Source organism: Coturnix japonica, chromosome 2 (assembly GCF_054131305.1).
Source record: "Coturnix japonica strain WE chromosome 2, WE-NBRP24, whole genome shotgun sequence".
NCBI classification, from domain to species: domain Eukaryota; kingdom Metazoa; phylum Chordata; class Aves; order Galliformes; family Phasianidae; genus Coturnix; species Coturnix japonica.
In genome coordinates this window covers 92765409-92790233 of record NC_140664.1, presented here as the reverse complement: position 1 = coordinate 92790233, position 24825 = coordinate 92765409, and the positions used below count along the sequence as shown (strand labels likewise).

The 24825-nt window shown below is 42.1% G+C and overlaps 1 protein-coding gene and 1 long non-coding RNA gene across 10 annotated transcripts in view; one reads left to right on the top strand and one right to left on the bottom strand.

Moving 5' to 3' along the window:
* LOC116652890 (uncharacterized) overlaps positions 1-9044 on the bottom strand; it is a 41295-nt gene extending 32251 nt beyond the window's left edge. Inside the window, exon 1 of the long non-coding RNA XR_004306083.2 lies at positions 8909-9044. This is a non-coding gene — a long non-coding RNA (uncharacterized LOC116652890). The remainder of the gene's footprint in view (positions 1-8908) is intronic.
* Positions 1273-23041, top strand: LOC107309469 (uncharacterized). 9 transcript variants are annotated; one of them, XR_014942891.1, is made up of 8 exons: positions 1273-1351; positions 1487-1620; positions 5095-5254; positions 6041-6099; positions 12422-12513; positions 14753-14864; positions 19200-19287; positions 22465-23041. XR_014942891.1 is itself a non-coding variant. In XM_085538077.1 (6 exons), exons 3-6 carry the CDS (start codon positions 5153-5155, stop codon positions 22594-22596), a joined length of 381 nt encoding a protein of 126 aa, XP_085394203.1. In that variant the 5' UTR covers positions 1273-1351; positions 1487-1620; positions 5095-5152; the 3' UTR covers positions 22597-23041. The 9 variants fall into 9 exon arrangements, 2 of the variants coding, with proteins under 2 accessions (XP_085394203.1, XP_085394204.1); XR_014942890.1 differs by lacking the exon at positions 22465-23041 and adding an exon at positions 20922-21593; XR_014942889.1 differs by lacking the exon at positions 14753-14864.
* The last annotated feature ends 1784 nt before the right edge of the window (positions 23042-24825 follow it).

The window sequence follows — 24825 nt, the reverse complement described above, 5'->3', positions numbered from 1 at the left end:
TTCCAAGTGAACCAAGTACACATCATTAAAGCACAGCAGCAGACCCAGATTTGCCTACGACCAAGGAGCAGCTTCTACTAAGGCATTGTACAGTGACTTTGGTGCCTTTGCATAATGTAAGCTGGCTGTTGCCTCTCAGTGGAGTGTTCTCCAACAGATAAATTGAGATCCATAGTGACATACACAGACTGCTCTTGCAAATTGTCTTCCACACAGCCCTGAGGTCACTTCCCCTCTCCCACCCACTGCATCTGCTTACCAAGATGAATGGATCTGCAGGAACAGTGTCTCTGTGGGTGAACACAGCAGGTGTAATGCAGCTTGGCTCTGAAGCCAAGTGAGAAATAGTAATTTGAGGAAGGAGATAAACTGGATAAGAGGAAGCAACCAATCCCAATCTCAGAGTGCTGAATATCCCCGTCAAAATTGCATTTCTCAGTGTACAGATGTTATTGGTGAGGAGGTACAAAAGTTAGGAGGATTCTCAAGGGAGAAGTGAGGAAAATGTGACTGGAGCCTTCATGGTCAGCAAAGATGTGAGACAGAGTCTAGGAAATGGTAATTCCCAGTTTTTCACAGAGTACTAGATCAAAATAAGTAGTTCTGTTCCTTACCATCTGTGATTCAAGGGTGGCTTTCATTGCTGTGGGGCAAACAGGCATGTGTACCTCCATTACACAAGGTGAAGGTCACTATGTGCTCCTCTTACTTCTGTTCACTTCTCATGCCCTGAGAGAGCTCTATTTGCACCAGTTCTGTATAGCCACACTACGTTTGTCATGACCTTGTACCTTTGTTCATCATCTCTTCTGGTTTCAGGGCTGTCTCTGGCTTCTCCTGCACTCCTTGAGATAGGCTGAATGGTTACCACCTAAATGTTTATAAAGTCAATGGGGAACCAATCCTTGCCTTGTGGATAAATAGGAACTTTCAGCCTCTGGGTCTCTGAAATAAAGCACATAGCCTCAAAAGGCTGTCAGTCCTGTTGGAGGAAAAAATCTCCACAGAACCTCAATGAAGAAAAATGTTTGATAGCCTTGCAGCATGAAGAGGGGAAAGAGAAATTTCAGCCAGCCTGGTCTTGTAGAGGGATTAATTCTTCTTTATAAATTAGCCCCTTTGTACCTATGAAATATGTTTGATAACATTCCAAACTATGGCAGTTATTTGTGCCAACTGGGAAGTCAAAGAGCAGAGGAATGTCTGATATTTAAATATTTTACCAGCCTTTCTTCTAAGTTAATGTTTTATTAGCAGCAAATATACCTCTCTGTAAGAGTCTGAATCTGTTTCTTACTGTGGCAAAAGCCAGACCACAGGTAGCCCTACATAGAAGTTGTACAGCCAGTAGGTCTGTAGAATGGATGGTTTTGCAGCACTGTATTTAAAAGTCATTCAATCCTACTTCTCACAATATGGCTATTGGAGGAACAAGTATGCCCATGATGTGTCCTCTGCTATTCACTAGCAAATGTTTTATCACTAGGGGTTACTGGCCTCTCATTCTGCAAAGAGCATAAGAGCGGAGTTAAGGCAAGAGGAACATCACTGGGTCTCTGATGAAATCAGCCATTGAAAAGGTGGAGTGAGCAGGAAGTTCCTTGATCACAGCACACGTGGGTGAGTGCCATCATTTTTCTTTTTTGGTTCAGAACTCTGAGGCTGGAACAAAATTTCCAGTTAGTGTATTGGGTGGACTTTTTTGTATCCAGAGAGGTGAAACATGGTAGTGTCACCTCCCTCATTGTCTATATACCAACAAAGCTGTAGTACATGCAACTTCAGGAGTCTTTGCTTTGTACAGTCTAGAGCATCTCCACAGCTGGAAAAGCAGAACGTGCTTGGTAAACCAGGCACTCTTAATATGTTTTCACCTTGGGATCTCTCAATCTCTTTGTTCTCTCTCTCTCTTTTTTTTTTTTTTCCCTTTTTTTTCCCTTCCATTTAATGGAAAGTGAGACCCTGAGTGAATAACAGGATCTTGCAAGGTGATTTGCTGGGCGTATAGAGCACAACAGCCAAAATAAGACACAATGAGTAGGCTCTGGTCTGTGCTGCAGACTGACCTGGCAGTAAGCAACCATCTTCAGTGTTGAAATGTACATAGATAATTAATATAAAATTATTATTATGTCGCTATATTCAAGTTAAAATATGGTCCCCATCAAAGCATGCTTTCAAACACCCTGCCCCATTGGGCATTGCTTGAAGATGCTCAGGGAAGACACACACATACACTACTCCAGAACTGTCTGAAAGAAGATGGAGTGTTAACTTCAGTGAATGATTTACTAAAGTAAAACTTGTGGGGGATCGTGTATTTATCTTTGTATCTAATAAGCCTGCTATACTCAGTCTTGCTAGCTGGTCAGCATATAGTGGAAGTCTTGCTCTACCAAAAATATTAACTCTGGTAGTGACTCAAACAACCCTGACTAGTTCCTTCTTCCATTCTTTCCTACTGCCTGTCCTACTAAATTAATTAAAAAATTGGGGAGCCCTCCAGTGGCTAAAATTATAGTGCCTAAATTCACCAGTGTCTTAAAGAGGAACCTAAATATTCCATGGTACCTTAAGACTTTGCCAAAGTTCTTAAAATTTTAGGACAGAATTTTACAAAATGTTACCTTTTTACAGAAGAGACAATTTTTAAAAGGTGGGTCTGAAAACACCCCTAAATCAACATTAAAAATTACACATTAAAAATCAACTTCTAGTTCTTAGATATCTACTTAGATATGAAATCTCTGGGAATTCTGGCAAGTTCTGCATTTGGTAATAGAATTGTTCTTCCACTCTACAGACTGACAGTATTTTGCTACAAAAAGGCAGGGGGAGGGGCAAAATCATACTTTCCATTCTCTGACAAACTGTATATTGATTCCTTTGCAAACTATACTGTAGTTTTATCAAGAAATGATAATAATAAATGCATCTGTTCAAAGGAGGGGGAAAAATATACAAACCTAAACAGAAACTTAATTTTGAGTCCCAGAGCTGTAGCTTGTTAATTAAAGTAATTAAAAAGTGTAGAGAGACTGCTCTGGATTCTCCTGATCTCACTTCTAAAACACTCATTGATTTCCATGAGAGAAGATTTGGACTACAATTCTGCAGGGAGGTGTTTAAAAGAAAAATACAGTTTTTTGTCCTTACAATGTTGATCACATCCTACTACATGCTTCATTTTTCTGTATAATTGGTCATGGAATGAAACATGGAGGGAAAATAAATATTATTTCTATAAATTAGGGCTTTCAGGGCCATTTTATCTGCGCATAATTCCAGCAGTCCAGGAAGCTAATGCAAAGCTTGTTTAAGACACTAGCCTTTGGCTTGTACTCTTGGAGAAAGATAAGTGGATCAAACTTAGAAAAACGCTAAATCCGCCTTTGAGCCATGAGCATCCTTGCATAGGAAGTGACTGCAGGGCTGCTGGCATTGGCGGAGTAACCCAGGCCAGCACCTATGGCTCATCGCCATGATGCAGAGCCAGTTGAGTCAACAGCCCAGGAAGCACCTCCTGCCCTCTAATTAGCCATGAAATGGTGTTGCTACCTCGAAAGACCTGACAGCATTATTCTTTTTCTCCTCTAATACATTGCAATGAGTTACTGCTGCCTCTGTGTGATGCTCCTACCAATGGTCACATCACTATATAGGCAGCTGGATACAACGTCCTGTCTCCCAGAACCTGAGTGGTGAGATGTGTGTCATAGTCCTGCCAATACAACTAATTCAGAGGCTGCTTACCTCAGGGCATCCGTCACCCAGCCTGGCAGTGCTGGGCTGCAGGGACAGATAGCAGCTCAAAGAGAGTCTGGATAACAGCTTAAACTTGCTCCTGAGCATGATGGCCGACATCCCCATTGCTGCACCCCCCCTGGCTGCCATTACTGCAGAGGTCCAGTAGCTCATCCCTGAAGAAAAGGAGGTGCTCAGCACAGCCATTGATCAGCTGCAAAAGCACAGAAATAGCTCGGGGTGCCTACAGGTTGCAAGTGATCTGTGTCAAGAGCTGTCAAAAGCTATGGTTGCCACAGGGATAATTGGTTTGTGCCAGCTGTAGTTGATGGATACCAAGCTGATGAAAGGAGACAGGATAACATGCCTTCTGTTGTTTAATTAAGGATCTTCTAAATCTGCATAAACTGAAAGCTCTGGATGCTGAAAACCACCCACATGTACCCCAATATTTGTAGCAATGAGTCGTCAATGATGGGGAAAGAGGGTTCTTCTAAAAGGATATGTGCCTAAGTGAAGCCCTCTGTGGAGGAAAGGGGCATGTGGCAATGCTCTCACCCTTTTCTTCCTGCCCAGCAGCTGCCTGCAGATTAATGTTTGCGAGAACCCTTTCTTATAACAGGGGCTACAATCTTTACTTAATACCCTGAGGGAGGGACACCGGGTGTTATTCTGCACAGCACAAGTGATTGAAATACGACGGAAAACTGTTAACGCGATCCCAAAAGTACTGGCTCACAGCCAAGTATCTTCTCTACAGTCGTTTCAAAGACAGTGATTAATAGCATGTCAGGGAGTTGCTTTGTATACTGAACACTACTTGGAGGACTGTAAATAGATAAAACCAAACGATCAACAACCTTATATTGAAATAAGAACAGGTACCCAAAGGGTGCTGGGAATCTCAGTTGTTGAATTCTACTTTTATTGCTGCTAATGGTTGGTATCAAGAGGGGATGAATAGCTGCCAAATTAAATTTGAAGCTAATCTCATAGTAGGAAGCAAAGACTCTATCATGCAGGCAGAAACCTTATTTGGAGGATATAGTAATAAAATTCAACCTGGGCCATACAAGCTAATACAATGAGAATAAATGAACAAACATGTAGCTGTTTAATGGAGGTGTGTGAATAACATCAGTGTTTAAAAACTGCTGGGGAATGAGGTGGGGCAAGGGAAGAAAATTGGTTGTCAGCTTGTAGCATGACCTGGCAATGGAGCTGAGCAGTTTGTGAGAGAAGGCTCATGGCTGTGTGTCTGTGCAATGTGAAAGGGGTGACATTCATGTCACAGGATGGATGCACTTGTGAAAGAAAAAAAAAAATACAAAAACCTTTCTATGCCAGCAGATTTGAAACTTGTGAAGAAGAGGATGGTGATCTCAGGTGAAGTGTTTATTCAAAGTTGATGGCTTCCACACCAGGAATCACCATAAAAATCAGGAGTCTCCAGCCTGGAAATGGATCTGTCCAAGAAGAACCAGCAGCATCAAGCAGTGTGGGAAGGAAGGTGGGGAGTGACTGCTGGTTGTCTCATGAAAGCCTTTTTTCCTATGCAATGGCACCAGGTCAGAGTTAATCAAAGGAAATGATTCCTTGCAGAGATGGGGAAAAACAATCAATCACACTAGTTTGAAAGCAACTAAGTAAATTTACAAACATCTACTCAGGCTTTTAAGTGCCAGAATAACCCTTCTGGATCAAGAAACTTTCAAAGGCTAGAAGAATATTCTGGGAAAATATGCCTAATCTATTCTCTACTCTTGTTCCTTGTGGCTGCTATGACCAGAGACCAGAGACTTGCTACTGGCCCAAACTGACCCACAGCCTGACTCAGAATGGCTACTCCGATGTTCCTGTCACAGGTTTTCCTGACCATTTCTTCTTGCACAGGTTGTACCAGGCTGCTCTTGGTACCTCACTTCTCCCTTCTTTTATTGAGACAGCTCATCTCAATCAAACTACGTGCTCTTGTGCTTCCAATGATTATCTCTTTCAGTAGTCGTTGTTTTCCAGTCTGGCTGGTGTTACACTTGCTGTGGTTCACAAAACTGCACCGGGACAAAGCCTTGGCTGGGGCAAAAACTGCCACATACAGACTATTTTCCAAGTTTCTCCATACAGCTGAGATGTGATGTGATGAGTTTCCCAAACACTCCACCAGTTTAAGTTAATGGTTCTTGCAGAAACATTTGTTGTACCACGCAAAAAGCCCAACCCCAAAGCAAACATGTTCTGTTTGACTACCCATTACATAAGAATGGGGTACAGTGCAATGCTTTCTATCCTCTTCCAGGTTTGCTCAGTTTGGGTCAGCATACTTAGCAGACAGAAATACACTGGCAGCTCCCCAGCGTAAGTACTACATGCTCAGCTTCTCCTTTTCTGCCCTGAGACAAACTTCAGATGCTTTTGAAGATTGTAAAAATAATCAATAATAGATTAAACTGCACGTTTTCTTCTGGCACCGTGACTGCTTACATGTAATAAGTGTTTACGAAATACGGCATCCTAAAATTACAGAAATGCTTTGATAAACCTGAACCTGGACTCTTTTGCATCTACAAGACCTTTGATACTGATTTATTATGCTAAGGAGATAAATTTAAATCATTGGCATACTTTTTGCTTTTAGCAGTTGGCAAGCCTGCATTGTGCTTGGAATCAGGGGGCTAGTCCCCTGGACACTACTTTTTTCTTAATGATGTGCTTTTTTTGATGCAGATGAGTTGGTAAGGCATGAGGATTACATTTAAATTCAGCTGTATTTATAGTTTAAACATGTGGGAAATTAGATGAGGGGAGGGAGAGGAGAGAGCTTATGTTAATCCAAACAAATGTGAGAGCTCATAACATTTTCAAATACTGTATTTGAAATCACATTACATTCTGTTGGCAACCTGATGCATCTGTGAAATAGGCTGCTAAAATATGATCACCTGTTATTCAACCACTCCTGGGCTTTTAATGACAGCACAGGACACAGCCACAGGAATGCCTAAATCATGTGTTGCATATGCAAAGCACAACAGAATTTATTAAACGACTAATCATCAAAGTGTGACTTTTAGCTCTCCCAGGTAGACAAATGAAGACAAAAAGGCAGAAACAAGAAGCCTGTGGCCTCACAGCAAGCCTGCTAGAACCAGAATGGAAATGCAGGAATCTGGCATAACTTCTGGTCTGACTGCCCTGCTGGGGATGCACTCAGACTCTACCTGGAGACAGAGTACCAGAATATCCCCAGTTGGAAAGGGATGCCCCAGCTGCCCCTCCCCTGGCACAGCTCCATGCCGTTCCCTTGGGCCCTGTTGCTGGCACACAGAGCAGAGCTCAGCGCTGCCCTCGGCTCCTTGTGAGGAGATGCAGCCGCCATCAGGCCTCCCCTCAGCTCCTCTGCTCTGTGCTGAGCAAACCAGGGAACCTCAGCTGCTCATCATACATGTCCCCTTCTAGTCTTTGGGGTTGCTTTGCTTTGCAATCATCCTCTCCATCAATGCATGTTAAACTGATTGTCTTTATCCACTCCTTTCGATCCCCCACTACTTAACTCCTCTAGAACAGGCCCGCTGGCCTATGTTTGCAGTGCTGGAAAAGGTGTAATAACAATATTTCCAATATTCAATATTTTTGTTCAGACCATCTTGAGAAAACATTTTTTTAATGAAACACATTTACTACTCCTCGTTTCTGTGTGATCTGTCTGATTTCCTAACTCTTCAAAATGACAAAAAACATTTGTCTGCTCAGAGATGCTGGCCCTAAGCCCATCACGCCCACGGGCTGTGGTTGTATGATAAGAAATGTTTGCCTAATTCTCCATACTCTGGAATTATAACCTTAGTATAATGAAGAGAAAAAGCCCGTTACATAAGCAATTCCAACAGAACATGGAATTAAAGGACGAATCCAATCTAGGCAACTCAGGGGAGCAGCATACATGTATTTACTTTCAGAGATTACCTCTTGGAGAGTGCAAAGATACTACAGTGAGAGTCGCTGTTCTAAAATCAAAATACAGATGGTTGTAGTCACAGTGAGTCTGCTCCCAAGTTTACCAGAAATGCTTCTGCCTCTGCTTTCTGCAGCTTGTTCTCATGCAAGACTGGCAGGTAACCAGTACAGCATGGGTTAAAATAATAATAATTAATAACAATAATAATAATAATAGACCACAGAATCCAACTTTGCAAGCTGTCAGTCTGTTCAGGTGGATGTTAACTGGCCTCAGCTCTTGATTTCAGTGCTTTGCTAGGCTGCTGGGCTAGTCAGAAGAAGGCATGCAATGCACTCAGTGCTTTCAACAAGACTCTGCTTATGCCAGTTTTCTTCTGCTGTGGATGGGATGAGACACAGATGGTATTTCTTGGTGAGTTGTGGGTATTTCTGCAAATCACTTAAATGACCTTGCAGCAATTCCGACAGATAACATTATATATTCTCCCCCTTCCTTTATAAATCACATCTTTATGTCTTTTAGGCTTAGGAATACAATTGTCCCATTACATGGCTCAGTACAACAAAATGTTTCTTTCTTACTGCGGTGACTTAACACCGTGCAAATATTTCTTTGTACTTCCTGATACCATAAGCTACTCACAAACAGTAGATGAACTGTTTATGTTTATGTAGCTTTCGCTTTCCCCAGAATTGACACAACAGTTTCATTTGCAATACACCAGCATCTGTTGAGTCTGTACTCTACAGGGTCTTCACATCCTACTTCTAAGCAGAGACCTATATGTGAAACAAGTTCATGAGAAGTCTGACGCTGGTCATATGGACTGCTCTTGGCCTACCCACACACACTATTTTCTATCCCATGGTTAGCATGCCTGTGCTGGAAGCATGAACAAAGCAAGTTAGGCAAATTCAGACAACCTGCAGAGCTGTAGGATGTACACTGTACAAGAGAGAGTTAGATTTCACTGCAGGACAGTCAAGTCACCAAGCTACTGGACCACCAAGATGGTGGCCAAGTGCTGCCTCAGGGGAAGAGGAACCCCATGCAGCATATCATGGCATCCCATCTCAGCGTAGAGGTGAGCCCTTGAGGAGGAAAGGCAAGCTAATGAGGTAAGCAGATTCAGTTTAGCCATTCTTGTGTGTGCCACCAAGCATTCAAGCAGTGCAAGTGTAGGCGCTTGTGCTCTTCAGTGCTCACCTCCCACAGCAGCCGGTCTGAAAGCTCCTTTCCCTGGCACTTCTCTTTACTTGTGAAAGGCTTCTTCCACAAATACCTAACAAGAATATGCACAGAACAAACCTCAGGTTACAGGCAAGAAATGATAGCATTTTTTTTCCCTCTGTTTCTTTCATCTCTTAAACTAGCTGAAATGAATTAGCTATGCTGCTGCCTTGAACCACTGATCACCTTCAGCAACGTTCCCACTTTTTCACACCAAGTTTGCAGGTCAAAGTCCTATTCTTTGTCAGATCAGCTGACGTAGTTTGAAAAACAGCCAAGATTTGGGACATAATGGTTTCTTTTTTATATTTGGAATAGAAGAAAGAAATGTAAAAGAAAAAAAAAAGCATCACTTTTGAAATACAGGTGAATATGCTTTCAAGGCCTGTTCCTTCAAGGCCAGGTTGGATGGGGCCCTGGGCAACCTGATCTAGTGAATGTGTATGTTTGGTGGCCCTGCCAGGCAGGGGGGTTGGAATTTCATGATCCTTGAGGTCCCTTCCAACCCGGGTCATTCTGTGATTCTGTGATTTTGTGAATCAAAGCAATTTTTTATGTCTTTCTGGCAACATGTAATTACTTACATAGATTTGACTTTCATATCACATAAATATTGGGGAAAAAGAATGATGCCTTAAGTTTTCATTAGTAATGGAAGAAAAGTATTCAGAAGGAGCATTTGCATCCAGAAGTCACTTTGCCATGAGAATTATGTAACTGCTACCGAGAAAACCCCCACCAACCATAGAACATATTTTGAAGACTGGAATTGGCTAAGAGAAACTCCTTACTCAATGAACATATATTCGCAGCAATATTCGAAACCTTTTAAAATCAATGGGTATGTCTTGATAAAAATTAAGAAAGGGTTGCTTTTAAAACTAAACCAACCAACCAAACAAATTAAAACTACAGGGCTGTTACTGGGAAATCTTCCTCTCCATTATAAAAAATAATAATTGCAGCTTTTTTGTAGATTCTTCTTCATCCACTTTTGTAATGACCATAGGTGCTTAGTTCACCCCTTGAAAGTCCAGACAAAATTTGTTAGCAGGTGCTCCATTTCTACGGTAAGAACTATAGCAGCTCTGGAGCAGGGAACAGAAAAGTAATTGATTCTCACCCACTGCTGTAAATTCATTGTTTCTCTCTTGTCAGTCACTGTCAGGGGTAGAGTAGGAGAATGACTGAGAAGCAGATGGCTACATCTAATAAATTTTGCAGGCTCATTTTGAAACCAGCAAGGCAGTCAGCAGAAACTCTTCTGCCTGTACTCCTGTCACCGGCAGCACTGAAATTATGCTCTGTGTGCTGCTGGTTGGTAGGCTGGTCAGGTAGTATCAGCCTCTGCCAAAATGCCCAAAATACCAGAGCAAGTTTCTTCCTCCTTAGTACATGTCCCTTGGGGTTGGGAGCAGAGGAGAAACCTGGTGAACAAGAAGAAATAAATTGAATGATACATGCCTCCTTGAGGCCACTTTGATGCTTTCTAGCACAACTGTGTGCAGGATAACCAAGGACTCTTTAATATTCATCATTAGCAAGAACCAATTGCTGGATCACTCCCTCAGCAGGACTCACTCTTCTTCTTGCTTTCTGACAGCTCAGGAAGCTACTCTCAGTGCAGGGTTGGGTAGGCCCCAGTAATACGTTGCATATGCCTTCAACAGTTCTTTAAAACAATGGTACTTCACTGTATGTATATATGCAGGTACACATGCCGTTATGGGTTGTTACGTGTACATTGTTATTAGGCAGGCACATTTGCAACCATGCCAAATACTTGCTCTCCGAAGAGAGTGCAGGGAGTCAGTTTCTGTTGTCAGTAGAATCCAGGAAAGAAAAGAAAATTTGTCTTCAAGGATTCCTGTAAGTGAAATATTTAATATTTTCTGGAGGTAAGTTAGTTTTCTCACATTGCTTCCATTTTACCAAGAAAGTAGTTGTGTATGCCTATTCTGAGTATATAAAAATGATGGAGAATAATTATGTAGTTATTAGAAGCAAGGAAAAATTGTTACATTTTACTTACTTTTAGCCTGAGAATAACTTTGGAAATAGTCCTTCAAATATTAAGAAAATAATTGTTCACTGAGTTTTGATAGAAGATCCTTACAGGTACCGTGTGTCAGAGCATGTCGGAACAGCCTCCCTTTTCAGTCTGCAGGCAGAGGACTCAAATGCTGCTGGATTTTTGTTTGTTTGTTTTTAAATATAATTCGCAGTTGAGCAGGTGAAAGAGTATTATGCTTGGTTTTTGTCAGGAGTGCTCTGTGTTGCAGGCCAGTGCCCATGGAGTTCTGCAGTGCATTTATCAGCATAGTGAGGCAGCTGCCTGACAGACCTTCGTAGTAATCCAGGGAAAGAAGGAAAAAACAGAAGATATACAAATTTTCATAACAAAATCACATCAAGATGGCTTCTTTTCCAGATATGTAAAAACTCTGAATGATTTTAAATCAATAACTTCCCAACTAAACCTGAACATTTGTTGGCTTGCTTCTCTAGGATAAAAGCAAAGCATTTGGTTGAACTTTCTTGAAAAGCTATTTTTGGAATGTACAACTAACCATAGCTTGCTAATTCTACATTTCAAAACGCAACTAAACGTTTTGTATGTTGTTCTAATATCTTCAAATCATTTCCAGGTTGCAGAATGCTGAATAGGTAGATAAATAAATAAATAATAGAGAAGCCTCTGCTGTAAAATCAGTCTTTGAAGAGAACATATATTGCATACCTGATAAAAGAGCACTCTGCTCAAACGCAGAAGTCCCAGTGCACAGAGACACACAAACATTTGATACAACTGTGGATCTCCCACTTGTTTAAAGAAGCCAAGCCATAGTGCTAGACATAATGGCCATAAACATAATTAGTGCAAACGATGCGTTGTTGCAGGAGGTTAGGTCTTCTAGGAGCATTTCTTCAGTGCTGATCTCTGCTTTTCCAGGCTGCTTCCAGCTGGGAAGGCATTCAGTTTCTATGAAACGTGTCCTTCACACCTTCTCATTTACTTGTGTGTATTCCTGTTAAACACCACAGGCAGCTGGTACTTTCCACTTTTTAAATGGTACAAAATAGGTGATGATTTTAAAAAAGAAAAGAAGATCACTTTGTTTTTGCAGCTACAATTACGTTAGTATTAGAGGTGTTATTTTGTGATATTGAACAGCTGATAGCTGTCTCTCCACATATGCTTTCCTCAGACTGAGGAAAATAATCTGTAACTTTTAAGACCAAGTGTCTGATACATTCTATTGTGTTCCAGGTGTGAGCACTTCCTTCCATAACTCCCCTTTTCTCACCAACAGCTTTTCGCCATTGATGTGAAAATAATGTAGGATACAAATAGTAATGTCCATGAAATAGTGGTAGGTTTCAGTCTCTGCTGTGTTTGTTGTGTTTGCTTACTGCAATAAATTACTTTCCTTTCTTTTTGTGGGGAGTCAAACAATATGTGCTACTATACAATTTGCTTTTCTTCAGTATCTGTCTTGCAGATTGAGAGTGCACATAACATTGGTTGTGGAACAAACCTTTGGAGACTGCATCATTTCTAGCACTACACAAAATAGAAGGTATGGGGTTTTGCCACTTCTTTTGAGTGTTTCTCCTTCACCATGTGTTCTGCCAATGAAAACAGAGTATGGCAAGAAAACACACTTGAAATCCTTCTTCCAGTTTCAATAGTTTGTGTCCACTATTATAATTTAAGACCAGGCAGAATGTGCAATTACTTCTGAAGGCAATCCTTACCCTAAGAAAATTGTGATGATCCTACTTGTGCATGTGGGTAATTCTACCCATGCAGGTGATGCTATTGAAACCTGGGAAGCTCCGAGCCTGATGCAGTTCTTAGCAGCTGGAAATGTGGTTTTTGGACTTGGGCCCTTTAATATTATTTGAAACATGCTGTGGTTCATTTGCACATGGTGTGTAACATATTACTCTGAACAGACTCCTACTGGCCTTGGGGAGTCTGTTCACAGTGCAAGGACCCATTCAGCAGTCAAAATCTGGCCTTGGGCACTGTGTGTGCTATTACAGCAGAAATTCATTTTGAGCTGTGCTTGGGGAAAGGCTGCACACCTCTCCTGGTGACAGCCATCAGTGTGCATGATGCTGCTACCCAGATCATCTCCATGCAGCAGCTCTTCCATATGAGCTATTCAAGCTGCCAGAAGCACATGCAGCATGTTTCTCACAAGCTGCAGTGCAAACCTCTCCCATCACTAGAGGCTTCAGGCTCCTGGGTCCTGCTGGCTGTGCTGCCCTGTCCCATTTGTGAGCCTTGATGAAGTTGCTCCTGAGCTTTGCATGCATTTAGGGCCCTGGAGTGAGATATCAGGGAGAGAAGCTGAGGGCTTTGGTACAAATAAGATCTTCCAAACTAAATTTAGGGGAAACTCCACAAAACTCTATTGATTTTTTTTCTTCTCCGTACTTAACTCAATATCTCTTTGCTCTAGAAGGATAGCAAATTGATAGGACTGTGTATCCCCCTTACCGCAATGTCATTTCAAGAGAGCAACTGTCTCCTTTTAGAAGGATGTGGACTGACCTCAACTGTTTTGTCTGCTAGAGGAATTTTCAGTGAAATGTTAAGTGCAGAGTGGAAAGAGTGTTCATATGGCTGACTAGCTGCGAAACCCAGAACACGTAGCACCCACATCACTCTGTTGGTCTGATCAGGCTTCTCTGCTTCGCTTCTCCCCTCCAGCAAGGCAGAGCTGGCTGCCATAAACATCCCCTCCTGCTGCTAGGAGGAGCAGGTGAAAGATGAGGGAGAGCATGACAATGAGGGCAGCAGGGACTCAGGAGGGAGAAGCAAGCAGAGTGAATCTTGAATGACTCACACTGGCACTTCAATGATTGCCCTTTATCATGGCCACTGGTTTCTGCTCTACATTTACAGTGTTTGAGGTGTAGGAGGACACGGTCCTCAAGATAAGTAAACAAACATCAGCTTTAGGGCAACACCCCTTCATATTTCATTCCATGGAAAGTGTCCTTCTATTAACGCTCCTAGAAAAGACCAATTGTAGAATAGTCTGTCCTCACTTCCACATCTTCCATCTGTTAGGCCCAACTCCTCACACACGCTCATGCTATCCCATTGATTTCTGGTGCTAACTTTCTCTTGCTCACCATGTGAGTCCCATGGCAGGTGTCTGGGACCAAGCCTCAGCTCTGCCTTGTGATGCGCAGGTGCACAGACGCTTGTACGCAGGACAAAGCAGGCAAAGCAGAATATTTCACAGCTGCCCCACATACAGTTATGGGCATAACCAGCCTGATGCTTAGTATTACTCTAACACAGAGTCATGGCACAGATTCTTATGGCAAGAGCCAAATGAGACCTACATTCCTCTTGCATGTGCCTGAGACCACAGTGTGTGAAGATCATGGCTTTAGTGTAGATATAACCATGAAGAGGAGATTCATACCTTGGCCATTGGTTCCACTGTTACTTTAGAGTCTGCACATTTGCAGAAGGAAGCAGCAAAATGGTGTCATTATAATTCATTGTGAGGATTGGAATCTGTGTTTTTTCCTCTTTTTCCTTTTTTTTTTTTCCCTTTCTTTCCCTCAAGTCAAGAAAGTAAATATAGAAAGAACTCTAGAAGAAATGTAGAGAATTATGTTTCTATAAAAGAATTTCCAGAAAGTAACAAGTGTCTAATATTACTGATGCAACATGAATATAATAGGTGAATCTCAGCAGTATATCACAATCATGATACTTATGCCTTAGGGGATTAAGACGTGATGTAAACTTGAGCACTTTAGAGACCTCTGATCTGTATTCTGTTACAGAGGTCTGAAAGCAGGATCTCATTAAAATGAGGGGGAAAAAAATGAAACAACACCTGAGTCTTTGAAAAGCTGCTGCTTTCTGGGGGAAAAAAGAAAAAAGAAAAGAAAAAAGGTATGCTCTTGTCAAATTTCAGATGTAATCATGAGCCTGCAGCGTGAGATCTTGACAGTGTGCTATTGTGATAAAATTTATAGGAAAACTGTCTGGACTCTTTACATTTTTAGCAGAGGTTCAAGCGAAGGAAAATATTAATCGGAATGGTTACAACCAGATGAAATGGCACATTTCTTTTTAGGACAATTATCCAACTGCTTCCAACAGAACATAGAGGGAGGAAATCACTGTGAGGGAAACCAGGTAGTGGAGCAGTTTGCTCTGGGCTGTTGAACTGTCTCCACCCTTGCAGTTTTTCAAGACCTAGCTGGATAAAACATGAGTGCCCTGATCAGATAGACCTCAGAGCCAACCCTGCTTACAGCAGAAGGTGAGACTGTCAACCTCCTGAGGAGCCTTCCAACCCAAATGTTCTATGTCCACTTTTGGAACTGCATCTTAGCAGTGGCTGATAGTCCTGCTTTGTTGTGATATACACATTCTATTTATATACATACATATTACGCATAGAAAGGGGGTTACCTTTTATATGGCAAAAATGAAATCTGAACATTTACATGAAAATAGAAGGTACAGGAGTGTCAGCTGCACTCTTCTAAGCCTTCTGGCTAGGGCGGTGGCTCTAAGGGTGGGACACCCAACCCCAGGTCCTTGGTGCATGACTCAGAGTAGAAGTTTGCACCCTATACTGCTCCAAATGGGTTTCAAATGGCAAGCTGTCTGGACCAGGGTTTGAATCAGCTTTCTAATTACCCTTGATATGCATGTGGTCACTATCACGTCTGTGTCTCAGCAAGGCATTGTGGATTGAGGACCAAGTTCCAAGTATTGAATTCAGCAGCAGTCACAGGTGGTACAGGGACAACTGCAGCTTAGCCCAGCACCAGAGGCTGCTGAGTCTGTTTTGGTCCCTTTCTGCTTACAGGATATCTTTGAGATTCTGTAATGGCCAGAGAAAGGTCACATTGCAACTTTACTCCTTCCTATTACAAACCTGGCATGGTGCAGCTGGGGTAGATAAGAAGCATAGGAGTAAGAGGAGATATTAGTGGCCAAATTGGCTCCTTAGCCACCTCAAAGTCAGCACAGAGGGCTGAAGAGAACCCCTAAGCAGGCCAGGGTTTCTGGTGCTGCTCTGAGCTCCCCCATCACGCCATCAGAGGTTGGCTGAGACGCACAGAGCCAAAAACTCCCGACTGTTAATCCTGCCTCTGAATCAGTCTCCAGAGGCCTCAAGCAAAGCATTTCACCTCTCTGTTGCAACTTCTCCATCTGTAAAATTGGGATAATGACATTTTACTAACTTGTAGGAGTACTGTGAACTTTAATTAAGGCAGGGTTTGTAAAATGCTTTAATAAGGGAAAGCACTAAGAACAAGTAGATTATTTGGTTAAGCTGGCTATTGTGGTGCTCCCAGACCTGCCCAAATAACTCAGGATACGTGTGTACAAACTGCAGATTGTTATCCTGCAAGCCTTCAAAGATAAGCATTTCAGGTCTTGAGACTTGGGCAGATAGGATTCGGTTTGGGAGCTCCCATTCCCAAGCACAGAAGTGTGCGGCACCTCCACTTGATACCAACCTGTTTTCCTTAATTTTGCAGATAGCAAACAACAATGATTTACCAAGAGATGTCTTTAAAAAAGTTACAATTCTAAATGGTGGAACAGCCTGCAATACCAAGGACTGAATGCAGGGCAGCCTTTCTCATGCCTTTTTTTCCTGAGCGTAGTTGAAACTGCACACATAAGGTAGATACATATCTGTGACGTGTCCTGCCAGCCCATCCTGGTGGGATGAGGGGCTGGATGGGACCAGTACTTCAGCTCTTACAGCCAAAGGTGAATCAGGACTGACTACATTGTATCTTTGGTCCTTCAGAACACCAAAGGCAGACAGCCACAGGGATGCGGTGGGGAAGATGTGCCCCCCTGCAAGGACCCTTCCCAGTACCCCTTCTTTTCAGGGTGGACAAAGGTGTAAATGCCACTGCATCCTTATCTGGGGACCACAGCTCTTCCCCGCTCCCTCTTGGCACCCCAAGAGTATTAGGAAGGAGCAGCTCCTCCAGTTAAGTCAGCTAGAACAGCAGTTAGGCCTATAACTCCATATTTCAATCTAAGGAAGATTTAATCAGTCTGGCTTTTAATGCCAGCCTGTTGCTCTCTGATCAAGGATTATTTAAGCTATTATTGAAATACTGTGCTTAGATTTCTATTATGGTGAGTATTTACAGGAACAATGCTCCTCTTGAGCTGAGCAAATAATGTGGAGCTGCTTGTTTTAGACAGAATTCCACATATTCACTTTGTGTTACTTTCACACTGCTGGTCAGGAACAATGATATTTGTCCTGTGCTAGAAATAATTACTGGGAGTCATATTTTGGTGACATTTCAAGCAAGCTTCTGTGATGGAAATTGGCTTGCAGCACTTCCAATTTCTTCAGGAAACCAACATCTGTCTGGTTTAGGGGTTTTGCGCTATAACTAGCGCCAAGCTTCCTAACTGAATTTCCATTCTTTAAATTTTAACCATGTTTTCAAATTTCAGACATCTAAATCAGTTTTTCTTTCATCAGATATAAAAGATTATTGTCTGGAAAGATGAAAAGCCACTGAGCTAGCTACATCCACGCTGCTTGTTTGTTGCTTATGCTACAGACACCTTAGCTTCCAGGTATTCTCAAGATTAAGCAACATTTTCTTTTAGATTTCAAGAAAGACAATTCAGAACAGCTGATATGGAGTCAGAACTAAACTATGACCGCAGACCAAGAGTAAGGAATTTAAATGTTTGCTTCTACTGCTCAGTTCGGATGCCTGATGTGGTTTACACTGGCATGCAGGTAAAGAAAAATTGAGCTTCTGAAATGGGCTACTATTCAGGAACAGCAAATCAGTCAGTGTTACAGATAATATTGATTTTAGAGCAAATACTCTTTTTTTTTGAAGAACTCCTGACAAACACCCTGCTCCCTTTTTTCACTTATTGTTCTTAATGAGGGTTTCAGAAAGATACTTTCAAGATACATGAAGTACGAGAGAACTCCAATTACTGCCCCACTTAACAGAATATTTTTAATTGCTGGGTTTGTGATGCATTTGAAAACCACTGTGTGGTAAATCCAATAATCCAAATTATTATTTCTTAATCCAATTAGGCATTTAATTAAACTGTACGAAGTCCAGCAGCTCTGTGAGATTTTATATCTGCTTTTGGGCTTGTTTTATTTTAGAGTTTTTGTTTGCCATCAGAGGACAGAGCTGTAACACAGCAAAACAAAGGCACCCACCGTGCTGCCATACTGAGCAGGGGGCTCTCAAACGTTCCTATCACATTTCCCTCAACAGCCAAATCTGACAGAATTGTATATTCTATCATGAGCAATGGAATTCTGTCCATTCCTTCACCACCATCATGCTCACTGCTGCGTATTTACTTCAGTTTCCCTGCGACCTTCAGCTTACCTCCAAATTTGTCCAGAACGCTGCCATGAATTTTGGGTCCAAACTGGTACGAAAGTTTGGTTATATAAAGTAGCAAAGCCCAGGAAAAAGACTGAGAGTAGGGGATGCATGTGAAGTCAGTGAATTCCACCAAAATAACCATGTAACCATAGAATAACCCCAGTTGGAAGGGACCCACAAGGATCTTTGAGTCCAGCTCCTTGTTCCACACAGCAGCACCCAGTGTTCAAGCCCTATGCCTGAGAGTGTTGTCCAAATGCTCCTTGAACTCCATCAGCTTGGGGTCATGCCTGCTGCCCTGGGGAGCCTACTCCATGCCCATTACCCTCTGGTGAAGAACTTTTTCCTGACACCTGGACCTGATCATCCCCTGTCACAGCTCCATGCCATTCCCTCAAGCCCTGTCACTATCACCTGAGAGAAGAGATCAGCACAGCCACTCCGCCCCCTGTGAGGAGCTGCAGCCTCCATGAGGCCTCTGATCTGCACTGAGTAAACCAAGAGACTTCAGCTGCTCGTTACACATTTTGCCCTCCCGACCATCTTTGTAATCCTCTTTTGGATTTTCTCTGACAGTATTGTGACCTTCTTATATTGTGCCCAAACCTGCACACAGTGCTTCAGGTGAGGTTACACAGCACAAAGCAGAGCAGGACAACTCCTTCCCTCACTCAGCTGGCAGTGCTGGGTCAGTGTGCCAGGGTGCACTGCTGACTCAGATTCAGCCTGCCATCAATCATAACCCCCCAACACAAGCAAACTGAAGTATGCATGAGCTGTAGTTGCTTTGCTCTTGATGGAAGACCCCAGCTATCCAGACATACCCTTTACTCTCCAATATGTCTTGCTACATCTTCTCTAGTTCTTGTGGGAGAGAAGAAAGGATGATAATGACAGCTCCCTTGCGCCTACACTTGGAAACTCTTCCACCCTTCCTCCTTGTGCTGCAGGTGAGTGACCCACACAATGCTTCCTCTTCCTATGCAAAGCCAGAGACAGGCAGAGGATCAACCTGCCCAAGCAGAGCTCTGATGAATTTGCACATCCTGAAGTGTCACTTTCTACATTAGCACAAGCTTCAAGCCAGCAAACAACTTCACTAACAGCTCTGAAAGTGCATCCTTTCCTTTTACCTGCGCATAAAAAATGCTCTTTCTGAAGCAACTAAAATTGCCTGCTTATTCTGCTAGGCAAGCAATATGACTGCAACTGTGATTTCTCCTCCTGAAGATGGGACATTAGACCTTGCCCATCTCTGGGCAGAAGGTGGACATGAGAGTGAATAGTAAAGCAGTCCTGTATTTCTCAAGCTTTATTCTTTATTCTTCAGAGGTTTACTCTTTTGTCAGGTTCACTTTATTATTTCTTTCATTTTCACTCATCTCCAAATGTCTCCATCAAATCTCTGCCATTCAGGAAGACAAGAATAGGCCCTTTCAAGCTGTGACACTGCTTATCAGACAGCCCTGCTGCCTGATGAATGGAGGTCCAAGTTTCACACTGGCCATGGAGTTCTCATCAGATGCTGACTGCGATTTGCGAAATTACACATTAGCTGATATCTGAGACATACAATCACACTATTAATTATACCTACCTAGAGGATGCAGTTAAAAGATTCAAGCCAAAATGCCAAATATAGACCATTGTCCTTGTTAGCATGAGCAGTAACTCTGCCCTGCACCAGCCTTTGCAATGTGCTTTAGCTGGGACTAGACTCCAAGTCCACTCACAGACACCAGCAGCCTAGCAACTCATCTGTAAGGACATAGCCCCTCTGTATAGAACTCAGTGCTTGTGTCACACAGATGGCAAACAGCAACTATACTCTGCAGCAAGGTTACTTGTGATCTGGACTGCAGCTGCCTCCCTGCTTGCCCTTTCCCCAATGCCAGCAGCAGAACCAGTCCATAAGCTGTGCATATCAGAGTGGGAGTTGTCTGTGGGTAGCCCTCAGCTCTCCCAGTTGGCTGGGCAGAGCTCCAATATGGGATGACTGCCAAGCTTTTTGCTTGAGGACAGGCCTGGAGGGTTTTAGGTTATGTGTGAGATTTTTTTGGTCTGACTTTACCAGAGCAGGCCATATGACTCTAGGTTCCCTTTCTTAGTTTTGCATAAGCAATTCTGTAGGCTGCAAATATGTGCCTCCAGGCACTTTGGGAACAGCATAACACCTCAGATGAACATTTTATCTTGGATAGCAGGGAGTCACTGCAAGATGGAGATGGTCCTTGCTATGTAGCTAGATAAGAAAGTTTTCAAGAGAGTCTCATGTCAGTTCTAGATTGTACCTGGCTATGTTCCCAACTGAGTTTTCTGAAGCCTCTAAGGTAAGATTTTTCTATTTAACATGTTTGAAAAATTCAGAATTTCCATGTGAATGAAGAACTTAATTCTTTACGAGTTGTCCAAAGAAAGAGCAAAGTGCATGTTTAGTTCCAGGGTTCAAGGGACAGGCGGTGTGTGAGAAAGGCCACATCATGACATCCAATGCACACGGGATCTGGCACTACAAAACAGAATGCACAGTCCCATTTTTTTCTATCAACACTGGAAATTGAAATACAACCTTTTTATCCTGCAGGTCTTTCACAGAAAGCATATGATTGGAAAAGAGGACTTGGCACATTCATCCATCTAAAGAGCTTGTGCATGGACAAGCAAACACTCATCTCTTTCCCACCTCCATTTATTTTTGCTTTTAATCTAAGATTCAACTCTTCCCCCACAGCAAAGGAGCTCTTGGTAACATCCTGTCTGGGAGCCCAGTAGCTCAAAACATTAGCTTGCATCATTATGCAAATACATGCCTGCTGTTCCCACACTCTGGGCAGGTAGCAATCTCAGCTTCCCAGCCCATCCCACAGCTGTTTCCAGCCACTGCCATCAGTTAAAACTGGACTGCCACAATCACATTTGTCCCGACTTCAGTTCTAGCTTCTTTTTCTGTAGTTTCTGTGGCTAAGTATTCTTGAGGATCTCATGCTCTCTGTTCCTGAGTCTCTCTACTCCATCTTCCAAATGCAATATATGTAATATTGCATTTATATTTGCAATATTAATTGTTGAAAATATACAACATCAGCTGCAAACATTTAAAACAGCTGATGAATGCGATGTTGTTGTCATAATGCTTTTATCTCAATGTCTACATGGAAACCTAATACAGTAACATTCTGTTTACCTTTTCTGGATAACTATAGGCCAGCTCAGCAGTTTCAAAAGACTGAAAAAAAATAAACAGAAAATGATGTTTTTTGAGGTTTTTTTCTTCGTTATTTTTTTTTTCACTTATTATTTCACTTCTGAGCAAAGTCTAAGAAAACTTTAGAACTCCTGACAAAAAGCAAGCAGTCCTTTTGTCTTTGGTCAAGAAGCACCAGAGGCACACTGAAATCCCTTGTCCACTCAGGTCAAATAAACTACTCTGGCCCCAGTTCTTTATGAAACAAGATCCCAGCCTGAACACACTGAAGGCTGGGCTACACAGAGTTTTAGGCTGCCACCCCTAATTGGTGGCTTGATTGTCCTGGGCTGTTTTGCACACTGAGTGCCCAAAGAGTAGCATGGTCCCATACACCTGCAGGGGACATATCTAATGGAGTTGAGATGCCCCTTTTCTCTCTACCTTTCCTCCAAAGACCCCCTCACCTCCTCAGATGGCAGAATGGAGCAGGCAGCAATCCCACTCCAGCTCCTTTTCCAGTGAGGGATCCAGAAAACTCTCCTGCCTATCACCAAACCTCTGCATTGCTCCATGCAGAGCAACCCTCATGGAAAAATGTGTACAGCCCAGTGGATTTTCCAGTTTCATTTTGCTCATCTGTGATGGCAAGAATACTTAAATGCCTAAACAGAGAATACTTACGGTTGCCTGCCTGTTAACACAATTTTTTATGCCTGTCTCCAAAGATGTAAACATGGGAATCAAACATCTGCTGTGCTTTCGGCAGGAGAAGGGATTACAAGGTGGTACAACATTTTTTTTTTTACTGTCTTGTTTTTTTTCCCTTAATTGCTAAGAGGTTTAGCACAGTAATACAATATAAAAGAACTTACGTTTAAATAGGCTTACCATTATTTTCACTATATATTAATAATTTGTATGACACATCTTACTCTTTCAGAGTTGCCAGGGTAAAAAATCCTGTCTAGCCCAGCAAGCTTCACCCTGCATGGCTTCACACCAGGGAACAAGAAAGGAATTCTCTTTGAGCCTCCAAAGGCTTCACCTAAAGCCACTTAATGACCTTCCCTAGCCTGCCACTGGTCCCACCCATCAGGGTTTAAGACAGATGTTTTCTGCACTGCAGCTGTGAGGTGAGTTCATGTGCTCAAGTCTGCAAAGGAGTGAGGCCACTGTGTCTGAAGTACATCTGTTCCCAGTCAACTGTGTTCAGCTGTGGCTGAGGGCACGCAGAGCACTGTGGAGAAGGTGCCCATTAGGGCTAATGGTCTAATAAAAAACAAAGGCGTGTAAGTGGATTTGTTCATTTCAGGCAGAATTCTCCTTAGTAGTCACATTTGTTTTTAAAGTGCCTTAATTTTAAGACAGATTTCTTGTGCGCTCTAATTTAGACTGTATTTAAGGGAAATTAAGTAAACAAACTAGTTGCTTCTGTCTCCTCAGCAATGTTTTATAATACTGTCAAAGCTATCAAGCTTTCTTACAAAAATACCATTAAAACATTTTAGTACAATTAAGTACTGGGATTAATCCTTCTTTATTTTATTCTTTATTTTATTTTATTTTATTTTATTTTATTATTTTATTTATTTATTTATTTTTAACTTGTCCTGATGAAGACACGGTACCCAGCACTTTGCTCTTACCTTATTATGCAACCCTGCCCTCTGAGCAGAGCCAGTCTTTAATCAAATGCCTTTCCATGTTTTTTAGAGAAAATATGTCTTTCTGTATCACTGACTTTTAAAAGATGAGAAAAATAACTTAATTTTGCTGTGTGTTTGGGACTCGCTGCCGTTGTTTAATATTCATAGGATATAAATTTCCTTCCAGTGATGTAAAGGAGGATTTTGTGATCCTCCTTCTCTGTGCTGCAGCCAGTCTCTATTGCTGTAATTCTGAGTTTTGGCAAGGGCTTCTGCAAACCTGACAGAAGTTTTGCCCCATGATTCCTGCCACAGAAGAACATGAGAGCAACAAGGCACAGGACAATACATGTAGCACAATGTGGGGCAGTAAGAACAGGAAGATGTTGAGCACAAAGCAATGTCTTTTTGCATGACATGTACAAATTAATTTGCGATGGGGGAGGAGAAGAATTTAGGAAAGATTTCTTTCAGCAAGAGCTGTACTTTTAATTAAATCTTTATATATATCGTGGTAGGAAAAGAGCACGTCAGAAAGCCAAACTGATCAAGTACCTCTTAAGCCATTTAACATCATGAAAATATTTTCCCCCTCTAAGTCATAGAATCATAGAATGGCTTGGTTTGGAAGGGACCTCAAGGATCATCAAATACCAGCCTCCCCACCACAGGCAGGGTTGCTAGCCCCAAGACCAAGTACCAGATCAGATTGCCCAGGTCCCCATCCAACCTGGCCTTAAACACTTCCAGATTGCATCCTTTCTGGTACCAGCTAAATGGAGCCAAGGAGAAAAACAACTCTTCAGTTTCTGACTTAAATGCCTTTTAATTATATAAACCTAATGGGGTGTACACTTATTAAAACTTGCCCCCTTGTTTCATTTCTAGGATGATGTTTAGTGCACGTTAAAGGTTTCCAGCAACTGATTCATTACCCCATCATACCAGAGTAGCATGCAGCACTGCTGTGTCAGCCCAGGGACCCTTGTTTCAAGGAAAGGTTTTTTTGCTCTTGCATCTTTACAAACATCCCTGGATATACTACAAGTGGCCCTATATATGTAGACACACTTATCCTGGAATTGGTTGCTTTTTTATTCACTGAGGTAATACCTGCTGAAATCCATGTCTACTCTAACACCATGTATTGTATGCATACTGCAACATTTTTCTGTTTCAAATGGAGACATACTAAATTTAATTCCACATGTGGCTCTCCTGTATCACTTGGTGTTGATGTATTACTAAGGAAAGCCCTGACTACCCGCGACTGCATTGCACATCCTGCACGAATACATCTACTAGCCCCAATAACATGGCCACGTGATTTGCATAATAACTTTCTGCCTATCTAAATTCACATTTCTATTTCAATTGTGCATGAGATTCCTAGTGTTTTTCTCTGCTGTTAAACAGATGCTGCATTTCAGACTCGGTGAAATAGTTCTTTCTATTTGTTGTGGTATTTTTTTCCTTCACAGAACTGCTTTGGGATCTCTTTAGCTGAAAGATAGCATATAAATGCAAATCACCCTTGGCCACATAGCTCAGAATTACTTTTGCATTTTATTCTTGATCTGCTTCTGTATAGAGAGTGCTCCTGAAAGACGGTGAAATTACATTTACTCATACGGCTGACCTGCTTTGGGGAAAAC

Bases quoted from the DNA above. Each gene is read 5' to 3' on its own strand.
- LOC107309469 (XM_085538077.1), top strand. From the start codon at position 5,153: ATGGCTTCCACACCAGGAATCACCATAAAAATCAGGAGTCTCCAGCCT. The intron at 6,100-19,199 runs GTAAGTACTACA...CATCTTCTCTAG, and splicing joins TACACTGGCAGCTCCCCAGC to TTCTTGTGGGAGAGAAGAAA. The intron at 19,288-22,464 runs GTGAGTGACCCA...TTACTCTTTCAG, and splicing joins CCTTCCTCCTTGTGCTGCAG to AGTTGCCAGGGTAAAAAATC.